Source organism: Pteropus medius, unplaced genomic scaffold (genome assembly GCF_902729225.1).
Source record: "Pteropus medius unplaced genomic scaffold, Ma_sr-lr_union100, whole genome shotgun sequence".
NCBI classification, from domain to species: domain Eukaryota; kingdom Metazoa; phylum Chordata; class Mammalia; order Chiroptera; family Pteropodidae; genus Pteropus; species Pteropus medius.
In genome coordinates this window covers 582185-605073 of record NW_024353906.1, presented here as the reverse complement: position 1 = coordinate 605073, position 22889 = coordinate 582185, and the positions used below count along the sequence as shown (strand labels likewise).

General features: G+C 49.5%; 1 protein-coding gene across 13 annotated transcripts in view; it reads right to left on the bottom strand.

The window, feature by feature from the left end:
* The window catches only part of ABCC8 (ATP binding cassette subfamily C member 8), a 71678-nt gene that overhangs the window by 23050 nt on the left and 25739 nt on the right, over positions 1 to 22889 (bottom strand). For all 13 annotated transcript variants that reach the window (XR_005650401.1, XM_039851478.1, XM_039851479.1 and 10 more), the window contains 8 exons: positions 21135 to 21269; positions 20623 to 20785; positions 12156 to 12196; positions 10880 to 11025; positions 8627 to 8732; positions 8377 to 8493; positions 7958 to 8033; positions 7116 to 7221 (listed from right to left, as the gene is read on the bottom strand). Coding sequence is in view for 12 of the 13 variants with exons in the window: in XM_039851478.1 (XP_039707412.1) it covers positions 7116 to 7221; positions 7958 to 8033; positions 8377 to 8493; positions 8627 to 8732; positions 10880 to 11025; positions 12156 to 12196; positions 20623 to 20785; positions 21135 to 21269 (890 nt within the window). In the remaining variant the exon portion in view is untranslated. The remainder of the gene's footprint in view (positions 1 to 7115; positions 7222 to 7957; positions 8034 to 8376; positions 8494 to 8626; positions 8733 to 10879; positions 11026 to 12155; positions 12197 to 20622; positions 20786 to 21134; positions 21270 to 22889) is intronic.

Below are 22889 nucleotides of genomic sequence, written 5' to 3'. Positions count from 1 at the left end.
ATCTATCCTCGCTTTGTGTTCCCTAAACCATCAGATAGCTGTAATTTATGGACAAGTTGGTAATGTGAGATAGATAAAAAACTGAAGCTTACGAATTCTAGCTCTGTGCCCACAGCCCAGATAAGCTTATTGTTGAAGTCTCTTGCCTTGACTGCTTCCCGAGTTGCAAAAGCTGTTATTTATCTGGAGGAAAGAATATCTGAGGCCTCCCTGAGGACCCGGACACACAATGAGCTTTCTCAGCCCTAACTCAGTTTGTATCATTGTCTGGGCTGTTCAATTCGCCCTTATAATGGACTGTCTCTCTCTCTCTAATCAGCTCCTGTGTTAAGTCTTTTATCCCCATTTGGATTTTAAGGCAGGAAGAGCACCTTTTCCAGCCCCCACAGTGCTGAGCACATGACAGATCTATAATAAATGGAGGCTGTTAACTGACATGTTAATCATTTTCGAAGAAGGAAGGGAGGGGACTAGCACTCAGTGCAGGTGTCCTCATGCCAGGCACTGTGTGAAGTTGTTTGTATTCACAACTTCATCCTCATAACAACCCCATAAAGAGGTGCTAGTATCCCCATTTTACAGATGGGGAAACTGAGGGTCATTTAGCATAATGCACCCACTGGTATAGAGCTGGGAAGAGAGAAAATTGGGGTGCAAATTCCTCTTCCCCTCTTTCCAGTGTAGGCCCAGCCTATCTAGAATGAGCCTCCTCAAGATGTTGTGTGTCTATGTTTTAATCTGAAAATTAAAGACTAGTACATGTGGCACACACTTTCTCTCATGGGTGTTTGGGCTCTAGTACGAGTGTTGGGGGCATTTGATTCCTTCTCTGTGTGCACTTTTGGGACCAAATACTGAGCTGACAGGACAATCCCCCCAGTTGTCTAGTCCCATTTCCTTTCCTCCAGCCAGCCATGGGCTGGGCACTTGTGTGTGCATGTCGACCTGAATCAAGGCATAGAGCTTGCCCTCCAGGAGCTCATAGTCTGATGTAGTGAATCAGACAGGTACTGAAGTCAGAAAGTTATAGGTCCAGAAGTAGGAGCAAGAAAATATAGAAAACTTGAGAGAAAGTATGCACAAACACATATGTAAATGTTTAGAGAAAAGACTGGAAATTGGGTGAGGGGATCTGAGGTGGTTTTTGCCATCTTTATACTTGCATATCTTTTCTAATTTAATGAATACCATTTTAGAATCAAATAAAAATGTAATTTTTAAAAAGCGGTTTGGATGTGGTGACAAAGAAATCTAACTATGGGCGGTGAACACAGAGTGTAAATATATATATATATATGCCTATATATAAATGTAAATAAATATATATACATGCCTTATTGTTAAAGTGTATAGCTGAAACTTATTGGATTTTGTTAACCAATGTCACCATTAAAAAATAAATAAATAAATTTAAAAATAGTAGTTTGGAGGAGGAATAAATGTGAGTAAGTGAAGAAGGGCTCAGAGAAGTTATAGCTGAGCTGAACTTTGCAGTGGGGGTGGGGACAGTGGAGATGCAGAGAGGGACCAGTAGGTTGGAGATGGGGGCAGCATATGAGCACACATGGCCTGGAGAAGTGGAAAGAATACGGGCTCTAAAGTTTGTATCCGAGGGGCTTCTCTACTCACTGGCTGTGAAATCTTCGCTAAGTCCCTTTACTTAGAGGAACCTTGGTTTCCTTATCTATAAAATTAGGGTAATGGTCTAAACCACACAGTGACACTGGGAGGAAATATTATAAATATAGCTCATAGCTGGTTGGAGGGAGGACTTGGAATTGGAGAACTGGGGTGGGGGGATCATCCTTTCAGTTCAGGGCTTGGTCCCAAAGTTGCAGGCAGAGGAGGAACTGAATGGACCCAACGCTCATTTTCGACCTCAGCAATAAATGAAAAAGGAAGAGGTGGAAACTGAGGTTGGAAGAAGTTAAGACTTGTAGGTCTCTACATTCCATTCGTCCTGCCCGAGACGGCCTTGTCGCTGCCCTGAAACGTTACCTCTCACCCACGGTGTCCCTTCTAGTTGATGTCATTGGATCTTAATGCCAAATCTCTGAGAGAGGAAAGGGCTTTCTTATTGTCTAGATGAGGAAATTAAGTTTCAGAGAACTGAAGTAACCTGCCCAAGGTCACACAACTAGTGAGTGGTAGAGTGAAGACTACAGCCAGGGAACATCTGGTTCCTGAGCCTGGTTCCTGATCCTGGCTCCTTGCGGTGCCTTCTCCTGTTTGCCTACCATCTCACCACACCTGCCTCCTCCAGTAAACCTGGGGTGCAACTGAGCCCCTGACCCCAACTCCCCAAGACCCCAGGAACTAGATGGGCAGATGGGACCACAGGGTAGTCCTGAAAGGAGCTCATTTCTCATCCCTGGGGAACCAGGGGTCTTGGGAGGCAGACTTCACAGCAACCACCACAAGCCCTCCTGAGTGGGCACAGATAGCAATAATAAATAGTTGACTTCTGGAAGCCCCAGCAGGTAGTGGGGGTAGGGGCAGCAGGGAGCTCCAGTGAGCTGACTTGCAATTCCTCATATGGAGGTGGGAACTTCCTCCCTATCCCATGATTTCCTCCGGGTTCAGCTTCCTGCTGGCTCCCTGGGGATGTTTAAAATCATTCTACTACAGACCTTAATGGCCCTATTCTTTATTTCCAGGAAAAGGATTTCACTTGAGTATATCCGCTAACATTTTTATCAAAATGTTTTCCTCTTAAAGATTGAGAGAGTTTGCAAATTCCCAGGTTGGCAGTGCATTGAAGCCAGAGAGTCAGGCAAGGGAAGGTGACTATTATTAAAGTGAATGTTTGGGAGCTACACAGTTCTCCCTGACACCTGGACCCAAGTGGCTGACATGCTGGATCTGTGCAGGGCTGCCACAGTAACTCTCCTGCCTGGAATGCTGGACCTCACCCAATGAACCCTCCGTGCCCACCTTAGGGCTCTGTCTGCATGCCTCTGTCCACCAGAACTGGTAAGCTCCCTGAAGGCAGGGGCCAGGTCTTTTCCTTTGTAGCCTGCACAGAGTATTTCACAAAATACACACCTCATTCCTGGCATCAGTGTGCATTGGGGTACAACATAGAATAATCCTCTAGCCCTGTCTTCAAGGAGCTCATTGTCATGGGGGAGACAGATGCATCAGCGAAAAATCACAATACAGTGTGAAACATGGGTTAATAGGATTCACTCATTCCAAATGTTGGTACGGAAGTTGGGTGGTAGAATTCTGGGTCAGGGAAACATCTTAGGCAAAGGCATGCAGGAAAGAGAGAGATGTAATGACACATTTATAATGGCAGTCTCTTGAATGTCATAAGTTATTCCTGGTTCACTCATTTAGCAAATAAATTCATTTAGCAAAGGCACTGTGGATATAGAGAGACAAATAAGATATGGTCCCTGTCCTTGGGGAGCTCAGTACAATCTCTCTGGGGATAAAGGGTGGAGTACAATTAAAGAGCTATAGGAGAATTTTGTTCCTGGCATAGAAGCACATTGTCAAAGAATAATATTTATAATAATATTTATAGGGCACTTACTACATACTAGGTTAAGCCTCACATCAACCCTATAGGTTATGAGGGAAAACTGGTACAGAGAGTTCACAGATTCCCCAAAGCACAGAGTCCAGATTGGAATCCAGACAGCTTGACTCCAGAGCTTCTCAGCCATACTGCTCATTTGTTCATTGAAGGGATAAATGCACAGTTGTACAACAAACCAATCTTCCCAGAGCACTGTCCATTCTGTGACTCCTAATTCCCCAACTCCCAGCCTTGTGCATCCTGCTACTCTTTCTGGCTGCCAGATCACCAGGCCTTGGCTCTGCTATGGATGAAAAACATGAGCGCAGCCAGGCATCACCATTGCCTCTGGCTGCAGACAGGAGGGGCTGCCTGGTCAAATGCCATTTTGCTCTTGGCTTATGTTGCAAGTACATCATCCCCCTGCAGACCTGGGGTCCAGTGTCTCAGGCCTGCAGCTCCTGCAAGTAACAGAGGGAGGCCCTCAATACACAGCCCCACATTTAACTCGTTACCCAAGATAGGCGGGCTGGACAGAGCTGTGTATGTGTCCAAGGTTTTGAGAGACAAACAGCACATGAACCTTACTGAGTTGTGTCTGCCCAGATTCCTTCTCCCAGCCATTGTAATGAGTTCCTGTCTCCTTTCCTGCAGCCTTTCTCTTTCCCATCTGTTCATCACCAGCATGATTACTCTATAGCCTTCAGGCTAAATCTTATTTCCCAGGCCTGGCAGACAGGGGTGTCTGACCGGAGCCCACTTCTTCAATCCAGTCTTTCACCACTGCACCCACACGCCCACTCCTCCAGGTACCAGAACCATGTTCTTTCACATCAGCAAGACTGCTCAGGCCGATACTCCTGCCTGGAACACTGTCTTCTCCCCCCCTTGCCTTTTCCATCTGAGGAAACCACACTCATCCTTCAAGGCTCAAATACACCATCTACGTGAACCTTCTCTCCTTGACCGCAGAGTGCATTGTTCCTCTGTGTTCCATGATGGCAATCCTTTGGCTCTCCTTTCCCTCCCTTAAAAGCAGGGGCCATGTCTTAATCATCTTGGCATTCCTATTGCTGTGGCCAGGGTCTGGCACACAGCAGGTGCTCAGTAAATATGGGGTGAGTGACTACATCGATATAGAGAAACTGGAGCATGAGTTGAGTCACAAACACACTTTCACAACTTCCTAGGGTTGGCTGCAAGCAAGTTAGATGCGCTCGCTATGCTTGGGAGGGAAGCGGTACCGTGGAGAAGGGCAAAGTGGATCTTGATAAACTAAAAGCCTTTTCTCTCCCTCTCCCTCCCCCAGCCTCAAACAGAGCCAGGAGCTGGGACCCAGGCTTCCTGTTGAGGAGAGTGTCGATGAGGACAGAGCTATGGGCACCTGTGCAGAGCCTCTGCTAAGGAAGTGGGTATGGGGTGTCGTGGACATAGGGGCTGCTGGCCATCGGACTGTCAGGCTAGCTATATCTTCACGTTGCCTTTGAATCCCTTCTCTTAGCACACAGTGGGGCCCATGTACCTGAGCACCCAGGTTCAAATCCCACTCTGCCATTTAAGAGCTGGTGGCTTTGGGCAGCTTGCTTCACCTCAGTTTCCTCATCTGTAAATGGGGATAATAACAACACCTATCTCACAGTGTGGTGAAGAATGACTGAGACAGCATCTGGCACACAGAGGTGCTTCAGTGCCCTGGAGAGGCCCCTGTGTCCCCAAGGCTGGGGCAGAGGTTTCCAAAATGAGAGGAGGTAGCAGTCAGACCCTGTGGGTTGGCAGGGAAGCGCCGAACCCTTGCCAAGCATGCCTGGCACCTCTGCAGAGGACAGACAGGTGCTGATGCTGGTGTGAGGGCACCTGAGGGCAAGGGGGATGGGGAGGAGATGAAGAAAGTGGGCAAAGAGACCAGGCTCAGAGGAGGTTTGGGGAATCCAAGAGCAGCCCCTGCCTCTGTGCTCTGTAATCGCATCAGAAAAGGCCTGCCCTCAAAGTGGCCTGGATCCATGGAACTTGGAGAAAAATCCCTGGGAATGGACCCAGAGGAACCCAGCCCAAGGTAGAGGCTAGGTGCCAGGGAAAGAGCCCAGCCTTGGGTCCCTGCTCCACACGCTGACCAGTAAGTCACCCGACTTTATCTTCAGTCTCTACTTCTGTGAAATAGGGTAGTAACATCCAATGGGAGGTTTAGTGAAAGCCTTCAATGTGATCATGTTTGCAGTGCACTTAGTAAAGTGCCTGGCCCATAGCAGCTGTCCAATCAATAGTGGGTGTTTTCTTCAGTTCACGGTTCCCTGGGGAATCCTGTCTTCCTGTCACAGACACGCGCTGTCAGCCAACAAGCAACAGCTCTTCACTCAAAAGGCCTGAGGGGTAGTCGGTCTGAGGACTGGCAAAGTGGCCTCAAACCCAATGCCTGGACCTTCCCAGTCAGGTTGTGTTGAAAAACCCCCAAAGAAGATGGGAAATGGAGATAGAGGCTCTTCTGTCCCCAAACACACCACAGTCCTTGACGGATTGAAGGCTCCAGAGACTGAGTTCATGGAAAACCCAAGGGGGCTCTTCTGCCAGCTCACAGCTCCACTGAGGAGGAAAACATGCCATCTGTTGGGTGCACCATTCAGGGACATTTTGGAAGAGCAGCACATGGGGGTATGTGTAGATATTCAGACACTAGGCTCAAGGTCTTTCTCTCAGTTCTATACTCACGCTTATGAAAATCCTGAAATCTCGAATAATAATTTCCCCTTAGAAATGATTGCTGGGGAAAGCTTACTCTTTGCTGAAATGGCTACAATACAAATAGAACGAGCACTACAGACCTCCATCAGGTCCCCCGCTTCCCTTGGCTACCAGAGAGCCCTGAGCCAGGCTGTGTGTTGATTGTAGTAGTCATCTTCTGCCCAGGTTTCTCAACGCTTTTTCCAACTTCTTCGTTTCTTGGCTCCTTTTTTTCCTACCCTTTTAAAAGCTTCTATTTTATATGTATTTTCTATCAACTAGTTTCAAGTGCTTTTTGGAAATCAGTGGATATAAATAATAGAGTATAGAGTTCCGGCTCCTTAATTAAGATAGTGATCTTTCCTCAGAAACCTATGTTTGTCTGGGTTATTTTTGGCTCCTCAAAACACCCAATGAATGGTCTGTTCCAGCTCTGCTGTTGATCATGCCGGAAACCAATGTTTGTGTTACAGTCTCCACACTGGGAGGCAGTGCTGCTGAGTGAGCACAAGCTTTGGAGTCAAACAGAACTGAGTTCAAATTCCAGCTCTGCCACTTATTAGCTGGGTGAATTAGGGTAAATAGTTTAACCCTCATCTATAAAATGTGAACTGTCACCTGCCTTGTTGGTTGTCACAAGGACTAAATGGAATAATACATGCAGAAGACTTAGCAAAGTACCTGGCACATAGTAAGACTTTAGTAAGTACTAATGATCATAGTGAGAATAACAATTAACACCATTTATTGAGTACTCACTGAACACAGAATGCACAATGCATTTCCGGCTGAGCAGGAGGGCTGAAAGGAGGGCTCCCACCAGGCCACTGTCAGTCTCTCCCCACTAACTGAGCCCTGAGGATGTGTTTATTACCTGTTCCAGAAGACGGCCCCTGAGATCTTCTGCATCTCCCCCAGGGTGGCAAGGAGGAGCGAGGACTTGCCACAGCCCACCTGTCCTACGATCATGGTCAGCTGGCCTGCAGGGAAGGAGGGCGACAGATGGGAGTGGGGCCAGGAGGGAGTGTGAACAACCACCGCCCAGAAAGACAGACAGATACACTCGGGGCCCCATCTGCTTTCCTCCTACCTAGACTCCCCAGGGAGTCATTCCTCATTTGAGCCTTTCTGTGTGAAAACCTATATCCTCCTTCTGGCTCCCTGGGTCTTTTCTCATCAATGACTCCCCATTCCTAAGCACTTGCTTCTCCTTTCCATTGCTCCCCAGTGAAAGCCCAGCTCCTCATGGTCCCACTAACGCCACCCTGGGTCCCACCTTCATCCCACTTCCATGCTTCGCTCATGCTGTTGTCCTTGCCAGGATGGCCACCTTGCCTTATGGCCCAAGGGACCCTGCTCATTCTCAGAAACCCCACCTCTTCCACAATGCCTTCCTTGGCTACTTGGGTCTGACCTTTCCGTGAAGCGCCCTACTCTGCATCCAGTGGTTTGACATCAAGGCCCCCTTTCTTGTCCTGTCCTTGCTGCCACAGTCCCACCTGGCACATGGACTCCTCGAGGGTGGAGCCCACCCGCTCTCTGGCGTTCATATCCCAGAGCACCCACCAAGGGTACACATAGAGCAGGTACTTAGTAAATGCTGATTTTTCTTTTTCTCTCCATATCATTTGGTGGGACATGGGGAGGGGGACACTTTAGACGTGACTTGTAGCAGGGCACCTCCAGACCATGATGGAAGGACGAGTTGGACTATACCTCGGGGGATGCGGATGGTGACGTTGGACAGTGTGGGGATTCCATCAGGGGTCCATGTGAAGAAGCCTCCGATGACCTTCCCGAAAGAGAACAGAAAGGCAGCTGGATTCTCAGTGTGAAAGTCCCCTCCTCCATGAAAGCTAAAAAACACCGATTCCAGTCCCTGGATCTGGTCTGGCAGGGGGTGAGGGAATGGCTTTCTCCTGCTTACCCTCACCCGAGGCATCCTCCCCAAGAGGACAGCCATGGGTCTCCCTACTGGTTGAGACCTGGTCTCGGGACTTCTATGGACCCTACGGGTAGGCAGGGTGACCTTGGGGCAGAAGTCAGTACATAGGTCTCTGGCCCTTTAGGTACTGAGCTCCCTCCTGGAGATGGCGCCTGGGGGCTGGGCTTGGGGTGCAGGGTCTAGGACTCACCTGGACACAGCAATTGTCAGCATCCCCGTCTGCACTGGGGGCCAGCCTCTGCGGTGGACCCATGAGACCCTGACAGTCCTCCCGGGCTGGACACTTGCGGTTCACAACCTTCAGGGGCTAGGGATAGTTAGGAGGAGGTAAGGGCCCATGGGCCTGGGAGCTGTGCATGGAGAGGAGTCCCCCTTCTGTGAAGAAAGGCCGAGGCAGGATGCAGCAGGGCCAGAGTAGCAATGGGAGGCCAGGCACTCACCACTGTCTGGTATTTGCTAGCTTGGCCCTGGGGCGCGGGTTCTCGGGGAGCACACTGCTCCTCCCGGATCTCTGCACTGGATAAGAACTCGCTCAGCTTTTGCACGCTGCAGATGAAGCACAGAGACACCCCTCACCCCTGCCAGTGGCAGAGGGGAGGGAAGAGAGGAGAGGGTGCAGCCTGAGAGAGCAGCTCTGAGAAGATTCTTGGCTCTGGGGTGTGGCCCCCACAAAGCTCCCATTGGAGCGGGGACAGGGCAGGGGGCATCCATGGTGGGGGCAACAGGTGTTACCAGGATTTGTTAGGGTTGATTAGTCAGCTGGAGTAAGTTGGGGTCTGGATTATGGCGGATTTGGTTAATTTTAGGGTTCATTTTATGTTAAGGTTGGTTAGACTGAAGGATGGTTGGTGTTAGGCTTTGTCCGTTACTATTAGAGCTAAGGTTGGTCTATGTTAAGGTTAGCTAGAATTAGGATTTGTTATTAATAGCAGCTAATATTGAGCATGTAGTGTATACCAGACACTATGTTAAATGCCTTATTGGCATATAATTTCATCCTGCAGGGGGAGATGTGGGGAGGTGTTAGTGCTAACTCATGGAGCAGGAAGCTTTTTCTCCAATCTCTTCCCCGCCAGGGGATCTCCTTCTGGACCCAGAGGAGGCTCCAGAAGTTTCGATTCATTCATTCTCTCATCCCTGGGGCTGTGGAAGCTGTCCAGGAAAGCTTGAGAATTGTTTGTATACTCCTTTCCTCCCTTTTGCTAAATGTCCAACAGGACTGGTGCCTGACAAGCCCTCCAACTCTCAAGGCAAGAACAGTCTAGGGCTCTAAATCCTACGACTCTGCGCATGACCACCACCCCTCCCCTGACCAGGAGTAGACTGCCAGTCTCTGCCTGCTTCCCTCTGTCTCTTGTTGATCCAGCTCTCTCTCAACAGTTGGTGCCTGGGAAGGTTGAAGCTGGCCTTGTGTCCTGCTCAAATCTTCAGCCCAGAGTCTGATCTCCCTCTTTAAAAAGGCCTCAGCTATGTGGGTGACAGTGAGGTTAGGACAGTCTGCATGTGGAAATGCTTCTGAATCAGCATAAGCGATTTTCAACAGGTGCAGCACCCTCGAACCTGTGGTTTATACACAGAACCACAGGGCTGGGGTGGGAGTCGGGGAGGAAGGGTGATTATTAGAAGTCACAATGCTGTGGCCAATAAAACTGAATCAGCACAGCTAACCCTGGAAATGGGACTTGATCATTTTCCAGACTGCTACTCCTTGGTTAGATATTCCTTCGACCACAATCTTGCTGAGTTATGCTCCCTTCTATCCTTGAACCCCTGCCAGAGCTTCCTTGTATAAATTGTGCCTCCCATCAGCTACTTTATTCCAATAGCTACTCCTCTCTGCCAGCTGTCCAGAACCTGCCAGAGTCCCATGAGACACGGTGTCACTTCTCTCAAGGCTTAAGGGTCTTGGGTACAGAAGACATTTGTTACTGACTGGTACCATTGATGATGTGAAAGGACATAGCTCTCCTAAGAGGCATGACAGGCCATTGCTCTCAAGGAGCTATTTCAGAGGCCCAAAGAGATCGTCACACTCCAGCTACGGCAGCCCCTGCTCCAGTCAAAGCTTCAGCCTTCTACTTTCAGGCTTTCATTCCTAAGAGGGGGATGCCTCTGGGAGACTGGCAGAATCACCACTTGGCTCTAGAGCCTGGAAGTGGGGGCCTCCAAGAGGTGCAGGCCAACGGCGGATAGGATGTACAGCCATGTTAGGGAAGCTGCTTCACCAACAGGGACTGTGAAGACTCTGGGACCCGTGGGAAGAACAGGGGATGCTCAGCGTGGGGAAGATTCAGTGGATGCCTTCTGAAATCTGAGGGGCTGTCCTGTGGGGAAGGGATGGTGCTCATTCTGGGTGGCTCTGGAGGGTAAAACCAGGGCCAATGTGTAGAATTTATGAAGTGTACCAATTTTGGCTCAATATTAATTTTTTATTTACAGAGTTACCTTCAAGGTGACACTGAGTTCCCTCTCCTTGGAAATATGCAAGTAAGTTGGCTAGTCCTTTCTCAGGGATGGTGTGAAGGGAAGCCACGCATGGCCTATGTCCCTTTGACCAACCACAACCAGCTCAGAGGTCCCAGGGGGAGTACGTCCTGGGACAAAACAGATGTGGTTGCAGTGGTCACCAGAGCAAGTCCCAGGGCTGCCACAGGAGCTGCCTGTCTAGTGTGCTTGCTGGGTTCTCCTCTCACCTGACCAGAGCTTTGACTGTAGACCGGACCACACTGGACAGCAGGAACAGTGGTGTGATCAGGATGTGGAAGAGGGAGAGGGAGGCGAAGGCCACAGACGGTGAAAAGTCCGCCTCTTTGAAGAAGCTGACGTGGCCCACGAAGGTCTGTGGACAAAGGCAGATGTGAGACAAGGGTGACTGAGCATGGGGGCTTCTCGTACTGGAAGCACTCAGCCCGAGGGAAGGAAACAAGAGGCCTGGAACAGGGCACTCGAGGGGATCTTTCCGTTAAGGACACCATCATCCTCACAGTCATCTCATGGCAACAACCCTGGCAAGTTCAGGACTTCAAGCTGGAGGGCTGGGGCCGCTCCCTCCCTGTCCTGCCCACCCCTTGCCAGGAAGGACCAGGGAGGAGTCCTCAGGTTAGGTCAGCTCTGCCCCCTCTCAGACAGCAGTCCTCAGCCGAGAAAATGGAAACAGCCAACTCTGTTACCCAGAGTTCTCTGAAGAACCAGGCCAGAACCAGCACAATAAATCAGGCTGAAAGTGAATTCCCAAGCATGCCTGACAGGCTGTAAACTCACCATAACTCAGGGACACTGGCCCCAGGGGAAATACATGCATCTTTTTAAAGAACTGCAGCCATCATAGAAGCCAGGGAAAAGAGCCACGAACTTATGGGGTCCCAGGCCTTTCTGGAAGGGCGTGCTGCTGTCCCCCACTGTTGAGCTCACACGCAGTTCTGGTCAAAATCACTTTAGAAAACCTCCACTGTAATAGTTAATGACGTGGAGAATTGTTCGTGCCATATTCTTATGTTTCAAAAGGCAGATTACGAAACTGCATGTGCAGCACAATCCTATTTTTGTAAAAAGGTCATATTATGTGCCTTAAAAAGCGACTGGAAAGAAACACATTAAAGGTGCTGCCAATGGGATTATGGGTGATTTAAATTCTCTCTGCCCTTTTCTTTCTAAATTTCTCAACATTTCTACAATGAACATGTTTTGCTTTTATAATTTAAAAAGTTTCATAGCTATTTTCAAAAGAACGTTTAATTTTTTTAAAGACTAAGCCTCAGGTCTTCCGGGACTGGAGGCTGAGGCCCCCGTCTGCTGAAGCGGGAAGGGACCCGCCCGGTATAGACTTTCAGTCCATTGCCCTATTTTCAGCCTGACTGCTGAGCCGTCTTACGAAGTCCCTTTGCAGAAAGGCCAAACCCCGGGTGGCCTCTCGCTCCAGACATCCTGCCCCCCACTACCCACCAGGAAATGGAGGAAAAATCTACTTACGATGAGGACAGCTGCAATGGGGATGGCTGTGTTCATGAAAACTGCAGAGGAAGCACAAGGGGAAGCTTAGTGGGAGGCATGAGACAGCTAAAAATGAAGCTGCTCAGGGCAGCTTAGAGGCAACGTGGCTTGTGGTGTCCTCTCCCCAGCCTGCAGGTGGGGCTGGGGCAGAAGTCTAGCCCTGTGCCACCTGCAGCTCCTTACCTATTTCCCTCAGGACGCCTGTCCCATGTCTCTGAGACTTAAGCCTTTAAATAAAGGCTTAAATGCTCCTATCTGTTCCAGGTGAACAGCGTGAAGGAAGCCCCATGAGAAAGTGGTGAGACAAGGGATAGGAGAGTTGGCTGGTTGTGGTCAACAGCTCGTGTGTCTGGGGCACCAAGTTGCTACTCCTTCCTGTGCCTTTGGTTTCTGTGTCTCTCAAGCTAGGTTGTCTCTAAGGCTTAGAGCTTTCCAGATCTCCCATGGCTCTTGGGAAAGATTTCCATCTCAGTCACAATTCAGTGACTAAAGACAGCTGAACACAGGGTGTCCCTTAGTCCTAAGGTTGAGAGTCCATCCCCAGGCGGGGCAGTTGGTTTGCTTCTTATTCTGTCTAGAGCAAGGTCCTCAGACCTGTCACAGGGACACCAGAGAGCAAAGAGAGCTGGACTTAAAGTCAGAAAAGGGTGGAGTCCCTGTTATGTATAAGCTGTGCGGCCTTGAGTAGCTCATTTCCCTTCTCTGTGCTTTGGTGTCTTCATCTGATTTTTGTAAGTTTGTACTTGTCCACACACTCTGGCTCTCTCCAAGGCGAGAGGAGATAATGCAGGGAACAGGCTCTGTGAGCCTTAGGTGCTTCCTGACTATTATACCTCATGAACTACTAGCTTAGTCCTACTCCACCGGTAACTGCTCCTCTGGCCCAAAGTCTGAGATGCCTGAGGTTGGGCATGGGGTCCTGAACTTCTTCCAGAGAAAGTAGCCCTTCTAGAGTAAGAGATGGCTATCTAGCTGCCACCTTCCTATCTCATCCTTCTTCCTTCCATCCAGGAGCTTCTTCCAGGCCAGCCCAGAAAGGAGTCTGGTTCTGTAATTAGCCAAATGAAAGCAGAACGAGCCGGGAGCCAGAAGCCAGAGGCCAAGGGCTCAGACTGTGCATATGGCCCCTGTCTAATGAGTGGCGAAGTCTCTGATACTCTGAAGAAGTCCAGATGGTCAACACCATTCTAAGAAGCTGACTGTCCAATTACTCTAATAATCCTGCTCTAGCAAGTACACACACAGTGTATGTTAGAGATGCGGCCCCCTGAGTGGGTGGAAGAACATGGCCCCTGCCCTCACGGGGCTCATAGTTTGAGGAAGGAGACAGATCTATGCTTCCAGGAAGGCCCTGATATGCTGAGGAGAAAATGAACTTGCCCCTAGGGTGTTCCCAGGCAGATAGGAAAGACACTGTGTCCATCTTGGGGGATTCCTAATCTGATGAGGGAGACATAGCCCCTGTCATGGCAGAGCTCCCCGTCTCATAGAGGAGACATGGCTGGAGCTCTTGGGGCACCACTAATATCTCTGACCACAAGGCTTTTTATCAACACCAATATCACATGTGACCATGCTTTAACTTTTCATCCAGAAGAGTCCTCTATGTCTCTAGGTACCCACTGCAATGCCACAGACCTCCCTCATAATCTCTGGCAGTGTAAGCATTATTGGTTTTCCTACATTAGAAGAAATCAGATCTGGGACCCAGGACTCCTGTGAGGCCTAGGGCCTTTGACCATCACCAACTACATAGCTCTGAACATGCGATAGTCTTGCCCCTCCCCTCCAGGGCCAGTTATTTCAGGGAGCTCCCTCAGGGCATGGGCCTCATTCTGGTCCTCTCCTGCCCACCCCATCAATTACCAAAGAGGAGGGGCTCAAGCTAGAGAGGGCACCTGTGCACCACCCCTTGGCCCCCTGCCCCAAGCCGAGACCCCTCCCACATATTTTGGGGCTCATCTTCCAGCTAAAAAATAGGCTTGGAGTTAGACTGTAAATTGGTACAACTCTGCTTAGAAAGCAATCTGGTGTTTGGTAGCTAGAGCCACACAGAAGTTTAGACCTTCTGATCCTGTAATCCCTCTCCTGGGAATTTATCTTGAATATGTAATTATTCAAGAGAAGCACAAAGCCCTCAGCAAGACGGTATTAGCTATAGCACTATCTGTCACAACAAAACAAAACCACAACCACAGCAACAAACCACCTGCAACAAAATCAACCGGTAACTTCCAAGAAGGGCTGTTTTAGTAAAATGTGGTACATCATCTCTCAGGGAGATTCTGTAGTCAGAAACCATGTGATAATTGACATTTTGTTCTATTGCATGCTTTCCTGGTCGTGACTTTTTTCAATTTACATTTTTTCCACTTTGTTGTCTTTATTCTTGTAGCTGCCTGAACTCCTTTGAGGCATGAGACAAACTATAAGTAAATTTAAAAAAGATACAACGCTGATGAACCGCTAACAAGGAGAATACATATGATATAATGAATTTCCGCCCTGTTCTGACTGTTATATGAAGATACTAAGGATGAAAATATAATTTTCCATTTCCCGCACCCTCTCCTGCAAGGATGGCCTTTGTGCAGGGGCTTTGGGTCCCCTTTGGTGGCGGGAGGGATTGGAAATACCAGCTGCTTGTGTTTTAAAAGCCTCTCTGAAGATCACCCCCTTGGGGCCTGGGGTGGACATGGCTGGAACTGGGGATGTCAGTGCCAGAGGCTGGGAGGCCTGTGAGGCTCTGGCACCTCTCTGAGTTCAGCAGACATCCGTGCACCCTAGTGAGGGAGAAGAGGGAAAGGAGCTGGGCATCCCAGCTGTCATAGGTCGAAGGCTTGTGGCCTTTGCCTCTATTTTCCTGAACCACATACGGCCCTGTAAGATATTAAAAGCGATGCAGGGGGAAAAATATATGACCGAGAATAGATTTCTCTCCAACTTTGGCATGGGGTGGGCCGACTCACTTTGACTTGATGTAGGGAAGAAAAAAAAGGAGAACGTGATAGTGCTTAAATCTTGATAGAGCAAGAAATCCTGTTAAATAACAACTAAGTGAAAGCAGAAGATTACAAAATGATGTGCGTGATACTGTTACGGAAAGTTTAGTTGCATGGAGGCGGTCCTGAAAGGCCACCTTCGGAAGCAAAAGCCTTTCTGTAATGGTGTAGAGATGTGGGTAGGTGTTGTTTTAATCTTCTCCCCAAAATATCCTTTAAGAAGTATTTATTCAGAAATTATTTTTTGAAGATCTTCTCTGTTCCAAGCATGAGCTGGGTTCTGGGGGTACGGTAGTGAACAATGTGTCAGCTTTCCATATTCCCCACAAACGAAACAAAAACAAATCAACAAAAGCAAAGCTGGCCTCAGATCACCGCTCCCCTGGGTTTGCCTAAGGAATGCTGCCTGACCTTGTGGGCCCTGGCAAGTACCACAATACTAGCAGCTTTTCATTTCCAAAGTATCAATAAATATTTCAGAAGCCATGTGTCAGGGAGGCACAGCCAGCCATTTGTGCCTCTGGTTAACTTCAGCTTTGTCTCCCTGGGGGGCCAGGAGGAGCTACAGCCTCACAGTCTGTGATTGCAGATTGCTCTGGCTGGAGGGAGAAGTGTATTTTGAAGTGCACAGAGCTATTTTCTATTCAATCCAAGAGTCATTCTGAAGTCCACAGAGGGGGAAGGAAAGCAGGTTAAGGGTGTACCTGTCACTGGCAGTGGTGAGAACCCCTCAGGAGGCCCCACAAGTCACACCGATTTCTTTTCTGCCCCTTTCATTGATGAATCTCCCTAGCCCTCCCAGCTCAAGCAGGCCAGGATTTGTATCAGCAACCCACTGCGGCTGCACCAGCTGGCCACAGGAAGGGCAAATATTGAAGAATTTCAGGGAAGCTGGAGAAGGAAGCAGGACCAGGTCTGGAGGTCACTCTGTCCCTGACACTGGCTATTCTGAGTCAGGGCCCCCACCAAGGAGGACAGAAGGGGCACGAGTCTTGGGCTGTGGAGAAGAGGCAGGAGCTGGGTGCCCTGTGTGTGGGGTTCGCCAGCACCATCTTGCCCATGCCACCCCCATCCATGGCAGAGCTGGATTTTGGAGTGTTTTTTTGTTTTTCAGGACATAGTAAGAAGTCAGTCACACTCATCCAAGGAGGGCCCGTCTGACTGTGGTTCAGACTGGACTAGGAAGAGGAAAGACCCCCGACCCTAGAACACTGGAAGAGATGGCAAACACATCTTCCCTTTACTTAAACTCCTTCAATGGCTCCCCTGCCCCAGGAGAAAGCCCAGAGGCCTGAACGCAGGGCACAGGGTCCTGCATGATCTGATCTTGTTTCCTTCTCCTCACCGAATTACCTTCTCTTAAACACACCACCATCCTTCTCACCTCCAGGCTTGTGTGCCTGGAACATCCTTCCCCTCATCTGGTTAACATATAGTCATTCTTTGGGCATCGGCAACGAGCTTCACCTGTGACAAAGCTTCCTTGACACCCACCAGCCTTAAGACTAGGTTAGTTACAACTTCTCATGGGGCCCAGAAATATCCCTTTCTATTCCTGTCATTCACAACATAGTTTCATGTCTGTCTTCCCTACTAGACTGGGAGCAACCTGCAGGTAGGGACCGACATTTCTTCTCGTCACTGCATCCCCCATGCTTAGCACAGGTCCTGACACATAGTAGGTACCCAGTAAATATTTGTTAAATAAGTGAATAAAAGAAACAAAAGAAGCCAGGGCCAAGTGAGTACCACAAAAGAGAAAGCGGAGCACTTGGAACTGACCCCGTGGCTCTGGCCACATGCCCGGCCACTGTTCACGGCATGGTCTCCCACAAGACCGTGAGGATGAAGACCAGGCCTGCCTCCCCTGTAACCGCCAGGGCCTCAGTAGAGTCTGGCCCAGAGAGAAGGCTCTGGGACGGGTGCTGCACAAAGGACAGAATGAACTGGCAGCATGTTGGTTGCTTGACTGGTAGGTCTAGGCCCCCTTTGTCACTCCTGCAGAGTTTGTCCTCAAATAAGTGACTGGACACCTGAGGTCGTGCTGCTTCTGCAAACAGATGAGGATCGAACTGACTTCCAAGGGGAGTGGCCACTACACTTGCCTCTAGCTTTTCCCCACTTTATTTTCTACTCATTGAGATCCTGCCCAGCTGGCAAGGTGCCCCCCAAGGTCCCCCGTGCATGAAGCTCCGTGTGAGCTCCCAGTCCACACAGTCTTCCTTCTTCTCTGTTCTCTGCCGTTTACTAGCTGAGGACCTCAGTGAGTCATTTCACCTCACCAGGCCTCGAACTTCTCTGCTGTAAAATGGGACAATAAAGCTACACACCTCGCCAAGTTGATATGAGGATTAAGTGCGGTCAGTTCAGTGCTCCCTGCCATACTGTTTCATGTAGGTTAGCTCTGACTTTTCCACAGAGTATAAACTCCTTGCATCCCTCCCAGCACTTAGCATGGGGCTGATCCCACGGGGCTGGCTCATTCAATATCCACCAAGTAACTTACATCTGTTTTCCTTTGATTCTGGATTTTGATGACAAGGAAACTGCACCCATTTCCTTTTTGCACCCCTTGTCCCCGCCACACACACACACCTGCACTAGCTCAGGCTCCACACACAGCAGCTCTCAGTGATGCTGACAGTGAGACCATCAGAAAGAATGTCAGAGGTAACCTTGTCTGCCTGACAGTCTGACTGCCTGGCACCGGACGACAGACTGAAAGCCCAGCGGGCAGCATCAGGATGGCCTCCATCAGGAAACGTGACTCAAGGGCTCCTTTGTGGCGCCAGGACCCCATGGCTGGTGCCAGGGGTGAGAATAAAAGATGTCCCCTTATCTCATGCCTAATGACCTGTGTCCTGATGCCTGGTGACAGAGTAGAAGGCAGGAAGTCCGGGAGGAGATAAATGAAAACACACTCAAAGCATACGCCTGTAGCCGGGAGGTACCTCCACCCTACCACCCGTCTCCCCGCTCCACTGACCAAATCGAAGAAACCCATCCCAGGAAGGGCGAGCACTGAGCAAACAGCACTTGGCTTTCCGAGCTCTCCTAAAGGACTCTTCCCTTTCCCTCCCCAGTGCTTCTTCCAGGTTATCAGCCTGGGCTGCTCTGTTTATCCTATAGGTCATGGAGTCCTGGACAGGTAGGGGGCCTTGGGCAGACGCCTTCTTGGCTCCAGAGCCCCTCACTCCTTCCAGAGTCATCTCAGCTCTTGACAACATAGAGTCTCCTTCTCTCAGGTCCTCTGGCCCCAGGCCCTGCACAAAGCCCTGGCTTGTCTTCTGAGGGCCCTATGGGACCAAGAACACCTACTAGCTAGGAATCTGTGGGTTAACTCGGAACCTAGGCATCGTATGATGTTGTTTACATAGGAAAACACATTTCAGGTTGCAGTTTGGAATGCAGAAAATGACCATACATCTTCCAGAAGCAACGTAGCTGCCACCTGCCCCCATCTATATGACCCAAGGTTGTCCCTACTTTGCTGCCAAGAATTTTAGGGACCCGGTGCCCCAGTTTCCTTGATGCTTCCCTTCCCACTTCCCTCTCCCACCTCAGCAGCTATTCTCCCTGATGTGACACCTGGGAGCCAGGTGTCTGAAACTCAGTGGGCCACACACCGTGTGGAGTTACCGTTAAGAGGACTGAACCCAGGGGCAGGCAGAACAGGTGGAGAAAAGGGTGAAGAGAGCCTGGGTCTGCAGACGCTGATTTCTGAGCTCCCCAGATGGTGCTTCCCAATTTCTCCTGTCCTACAGAGTGCTCCGCCTGAGGGTCAGAGGCCACAGGTAAAGGGATGAGACCAGCACACTGGAATGTCAAGGAATCCAGGAAGCAGTGGCTGCCTGCCACGCTCACAGCTCCAGTCTGAGAAAATCAGATCTTAGCAGGACTTTCCACAGGAAGATACCATGGCTGGCACTGTGGATGGTGGGTGGCCTGGCCACTGCTGACTGGATCAGGGTCCCTGCCTGAGGCACAGGACACCAGGGTCTGGCTGAACATAGGGAGACAGGACACCGGGGTGCTCAGTGCAAGCTCTGCCCTGTGAGAGCCATGCTGTTAGCCTCAGAGAACGACCTCAGGAAGATGCCCCCTCTAGGCCTCAACTTCCCGTCTATGAAATGGTTCTCCCACTTACAGAAAATGTTTTCCATTTACCTCCTTTGCCACGCTCTGTATAATTTTCACGATTTACCTTTTAATTCGCAAATTCTCTCTTCAGCTATGTTATTTTTTTTTAACCTGTACACTGAGTTGTTTTTGTTTCCATTCTGCTTTTCTCTATGGGGACTTCCTTTTGGCCTTTCCTACCATAATGGCTCTTAAACTGGACAGGTCAGGCAACCATTGTGAAGTCTGCCAGCTGCTAAATATTGATATCCCAATTATGCACTTGGGCAATAACCACCACTGAGTGGGTCCGGGGAGCCGCTAGACCAACTGAGAGATAATCTTGAGCCAGGATTCTATCAATCACCAGAACTCACACGCCCTGACTCTGACCTGGGGACTATGACCCATCGAATTAATTTCAATAACTAAAATTTTAATTTCTAGGATTTCTTTTGGCATTCTTTTCCCTTGATTCTTTTCTGTTTTTCCTCGTAGGTCTTACACCTTCTTTAAATCTTTAATTATTTTACATGCACTTATTTTATTATCTGTTTCAGATTAATCTATCAGCTTCAGGTACTGAGGGAGTAATTCTCCTATTTTTTGCATTTGCCGACTCACTCCGATGGTGTATTTTTCTCTGGTGGATTTTTCTTTCTTTATTATTTGCTCTTTGTTCAATGGGAATGTTTGCCACAGGAGCCCCATGTTCTCTGGAAAGTGGTTTTATTATGTGTGTCTGCTGGGACCCTACGAATTTTACCAGTTTGTGTCTCCCCGCCTCTCTATTTTTTGGGTTCTGGGTTCCCAAATCATTTGGCGAATGTAAATTCAGTTAGTGTAGATATGCCCGTGAGGACCTCACACGTGAACTCCTGTTGTTTAAATAAAGTGTTTCTCCTTCTCAGGGCCCCAGATAAATGGAAGCTTCCATGTATCTTCCCCAGGGAAGTGGCAGCTCAGTCTGACTCATTGAAAAGGAGCCCTTGCACTTGGAAGAAACCAAAACTGTTGTTGTTTATTCGTTTACTGCTGCCTCTCAATAACATATTAGGTCAATAGCATATCAAAGATTCATCTCTTGTTCTCATCACTGTATCTTGAGGGCCAGCACAGTGCCCCACCCATGGCAGGCTCTTAATATGTAAAGAACATTGTGATTTCTGGGGAGCTCTCTGCTACATGAGACAGTTTGAGGTTCACCTGGATTGGATGATCCCAAGCCTCCAGCATCTGCTACCGCCCCTCTCCCCAAAGCCCTGATACCTTATCCTAACACAAAGGCAGCAGCACTCAGGGCTGGCTGTTTGGGGCGGACTCACTGGAGATGGAGGTGTAGATGGCAAAGGCTCTGAGGCTGGTCATCTCCTTCCTGCGGGTCATCTCCACCCGTGTGCAGAAGATGTTCTCCCAGGCGTATAGCTTGAGCAGCTTGATGCCACGGAGCATCTCGTTGGTCTGCTTCAGCCTCTCGTTGGAATACTCCTGCCAGGGATCACCGAGTCAGAGAAGGGTTTCCTCTACCCCCATCCCACCCAAGAGCAAGGAGCCGAGTCTATGTCCTCACCATTTCACAGACAACGCCCAGGTCCTGTCCCCACAGGGGGCTCCCTGCCTTCTCCACTAATCCCATTTCACAGGCAAAGAAACTGAGGCCTAGAGAGGTGAAGTGACCTGCTTAAGGTCAATGATAGTGTGGATATGTGGGGGGTAGCTGTTTGGTGGCCTCAGGGGGAAGAGTGAGGAGACCCACTGATGAGAGGGGAGAGGGAGCAGGCAGACACATGGGGGAAAGGTGGGGGAAAAGGGCCGGTGCACACGTGGGGACACTCACCAGGGTGCTCCGCTGGGCCTGAGAGAGCTTGGTGGCCACGAAGTACTGGACGGGGGCCAGCAGGATGATGACAGCTGCCCCGATTAAAGCGCTGACTCCGAGGATGTAGTAAAGGAGAATCACACCCACGATGATCTGAGGGAGGGTCATGGGGGTGAGTTCCCTTTGACCTGGTGGCAGCCTGCCACCGGGTGTTGACACGCCCCCCCCTTTCCTCAGTCCCTTGAAGTGGGACAGGCCTTGGTGCCCAGGTTTCCAAATTGTCTTGGGGAGCAGAGGAGGAGAGGTGACAAAGCAATTACAGAAGGAGGAATTACCATGATGAGCACAGAGAGTTTCTGGGCCAACAACTAACTGCATTTATCTGCAAGCCTGGCGGAAGCATTAGCTCTCCCCAGGTCCGCTTTCCAGATGGAAGTCTCAGAGCTGAGATTGCACAATGAGTGTGACAGCACCTTTCGTTCTGTTTGCTGGTTATCAAGGCTGACATTTCACTCTCATCGGGAAAAAGTGAAACATGAGCAAAGGGGCAAAATTGCTACCTCCATGTCAGACAAAACCAGTCCCGGATCTGAGAGTTTACTTTTCATTCTTATGCTCCTGGTGTCTTTAATTTTTCAGGGAATCTGGAAGATAGTCTCTGAAAAGAGAATTCATTCTGCATCTAGCTTCTAGCTTGACTGCCTGCTTCTGAATATTTATGAGAAACATAAGTTACTCTTGCCAGCCCCCAAAGCATCAAGATGACAGTTTCCCAGATCGCCTTCAAAAGCACCTACCTCTAAATTCAGGACTAATTCTAGAAGAACAGATAAGCTGTCTTCTTTAATTGAAAAAAAAAAAAAGTCTGCCTGGGTTGGCCCTGTACCCCTTGAGCCCTACATTAGATTGACACCAAGCTCTTTGCACCACCTGACCACCTGAAGGACAGAGGAGTGGGCGGGTGGCTCTGAAATTTCCGTTAATTAGACAATGCCTTGGGCATTAGTAGGTTCTTAGAGGCTGGTACCTGACCCCTTCACCACTTGCCTCCACCAGTGTTTAACTGATGTTAAATGCTGGCACAGATGGGCAGAGGCGCACATTAGGGGGTAAAGAGCCCTCCTTCTCCTGCTGGGCCCCACTGTCATCATCCTCCAGGAAAAATTATCCCTTCCATTAGCTGTCCTCATATGGAAGCAATCTGTTGTTCGGCAGCTTGGGTAGAACTGGACACCAAGGGGTGCCCGGAGCACTTCCAGAGTCACTACCAGGGCACCGACTGGGGGTCGATGCCTGGATCCCCACCACCTCCAGGCACTGACAGCTGCTGCGACAGGAGCTGGGGACACAGCATGTGCTGCTGCCAAGGCTCCTCCTCAGATTCCACTGTCCCCACCTTGTGCTCCCCAGATTCTCCTGTCCACCCCTCTCTGCTGCAGGGGTCTGAATGGACCCCACAGGAGAACACACCAGAAATCAGGGATTCTGAGTGTGCAAAACAAGTGTGGGGAATAAAAGAGCTCTTTTATCTTCTATTCATTCACAGGTTAAAAAAGCGATCTAGTGCAGTAGTGGGGAGATCACAGTCCCTGGAGTCTGCAGCCCTGAGTCTGAACGCAGTCCCAGCTCTTACTGGTTATGCATTCTGGCACAATCTACTTAATCAGAGTCTCAGCTTCTTCATCTTTAAAATGGTGCATTTAATGCCCTTTTAGCACGACTGCTGAGAAGATTAAACGAACATATACGATAAGCACCTAGAACAGTACCTGG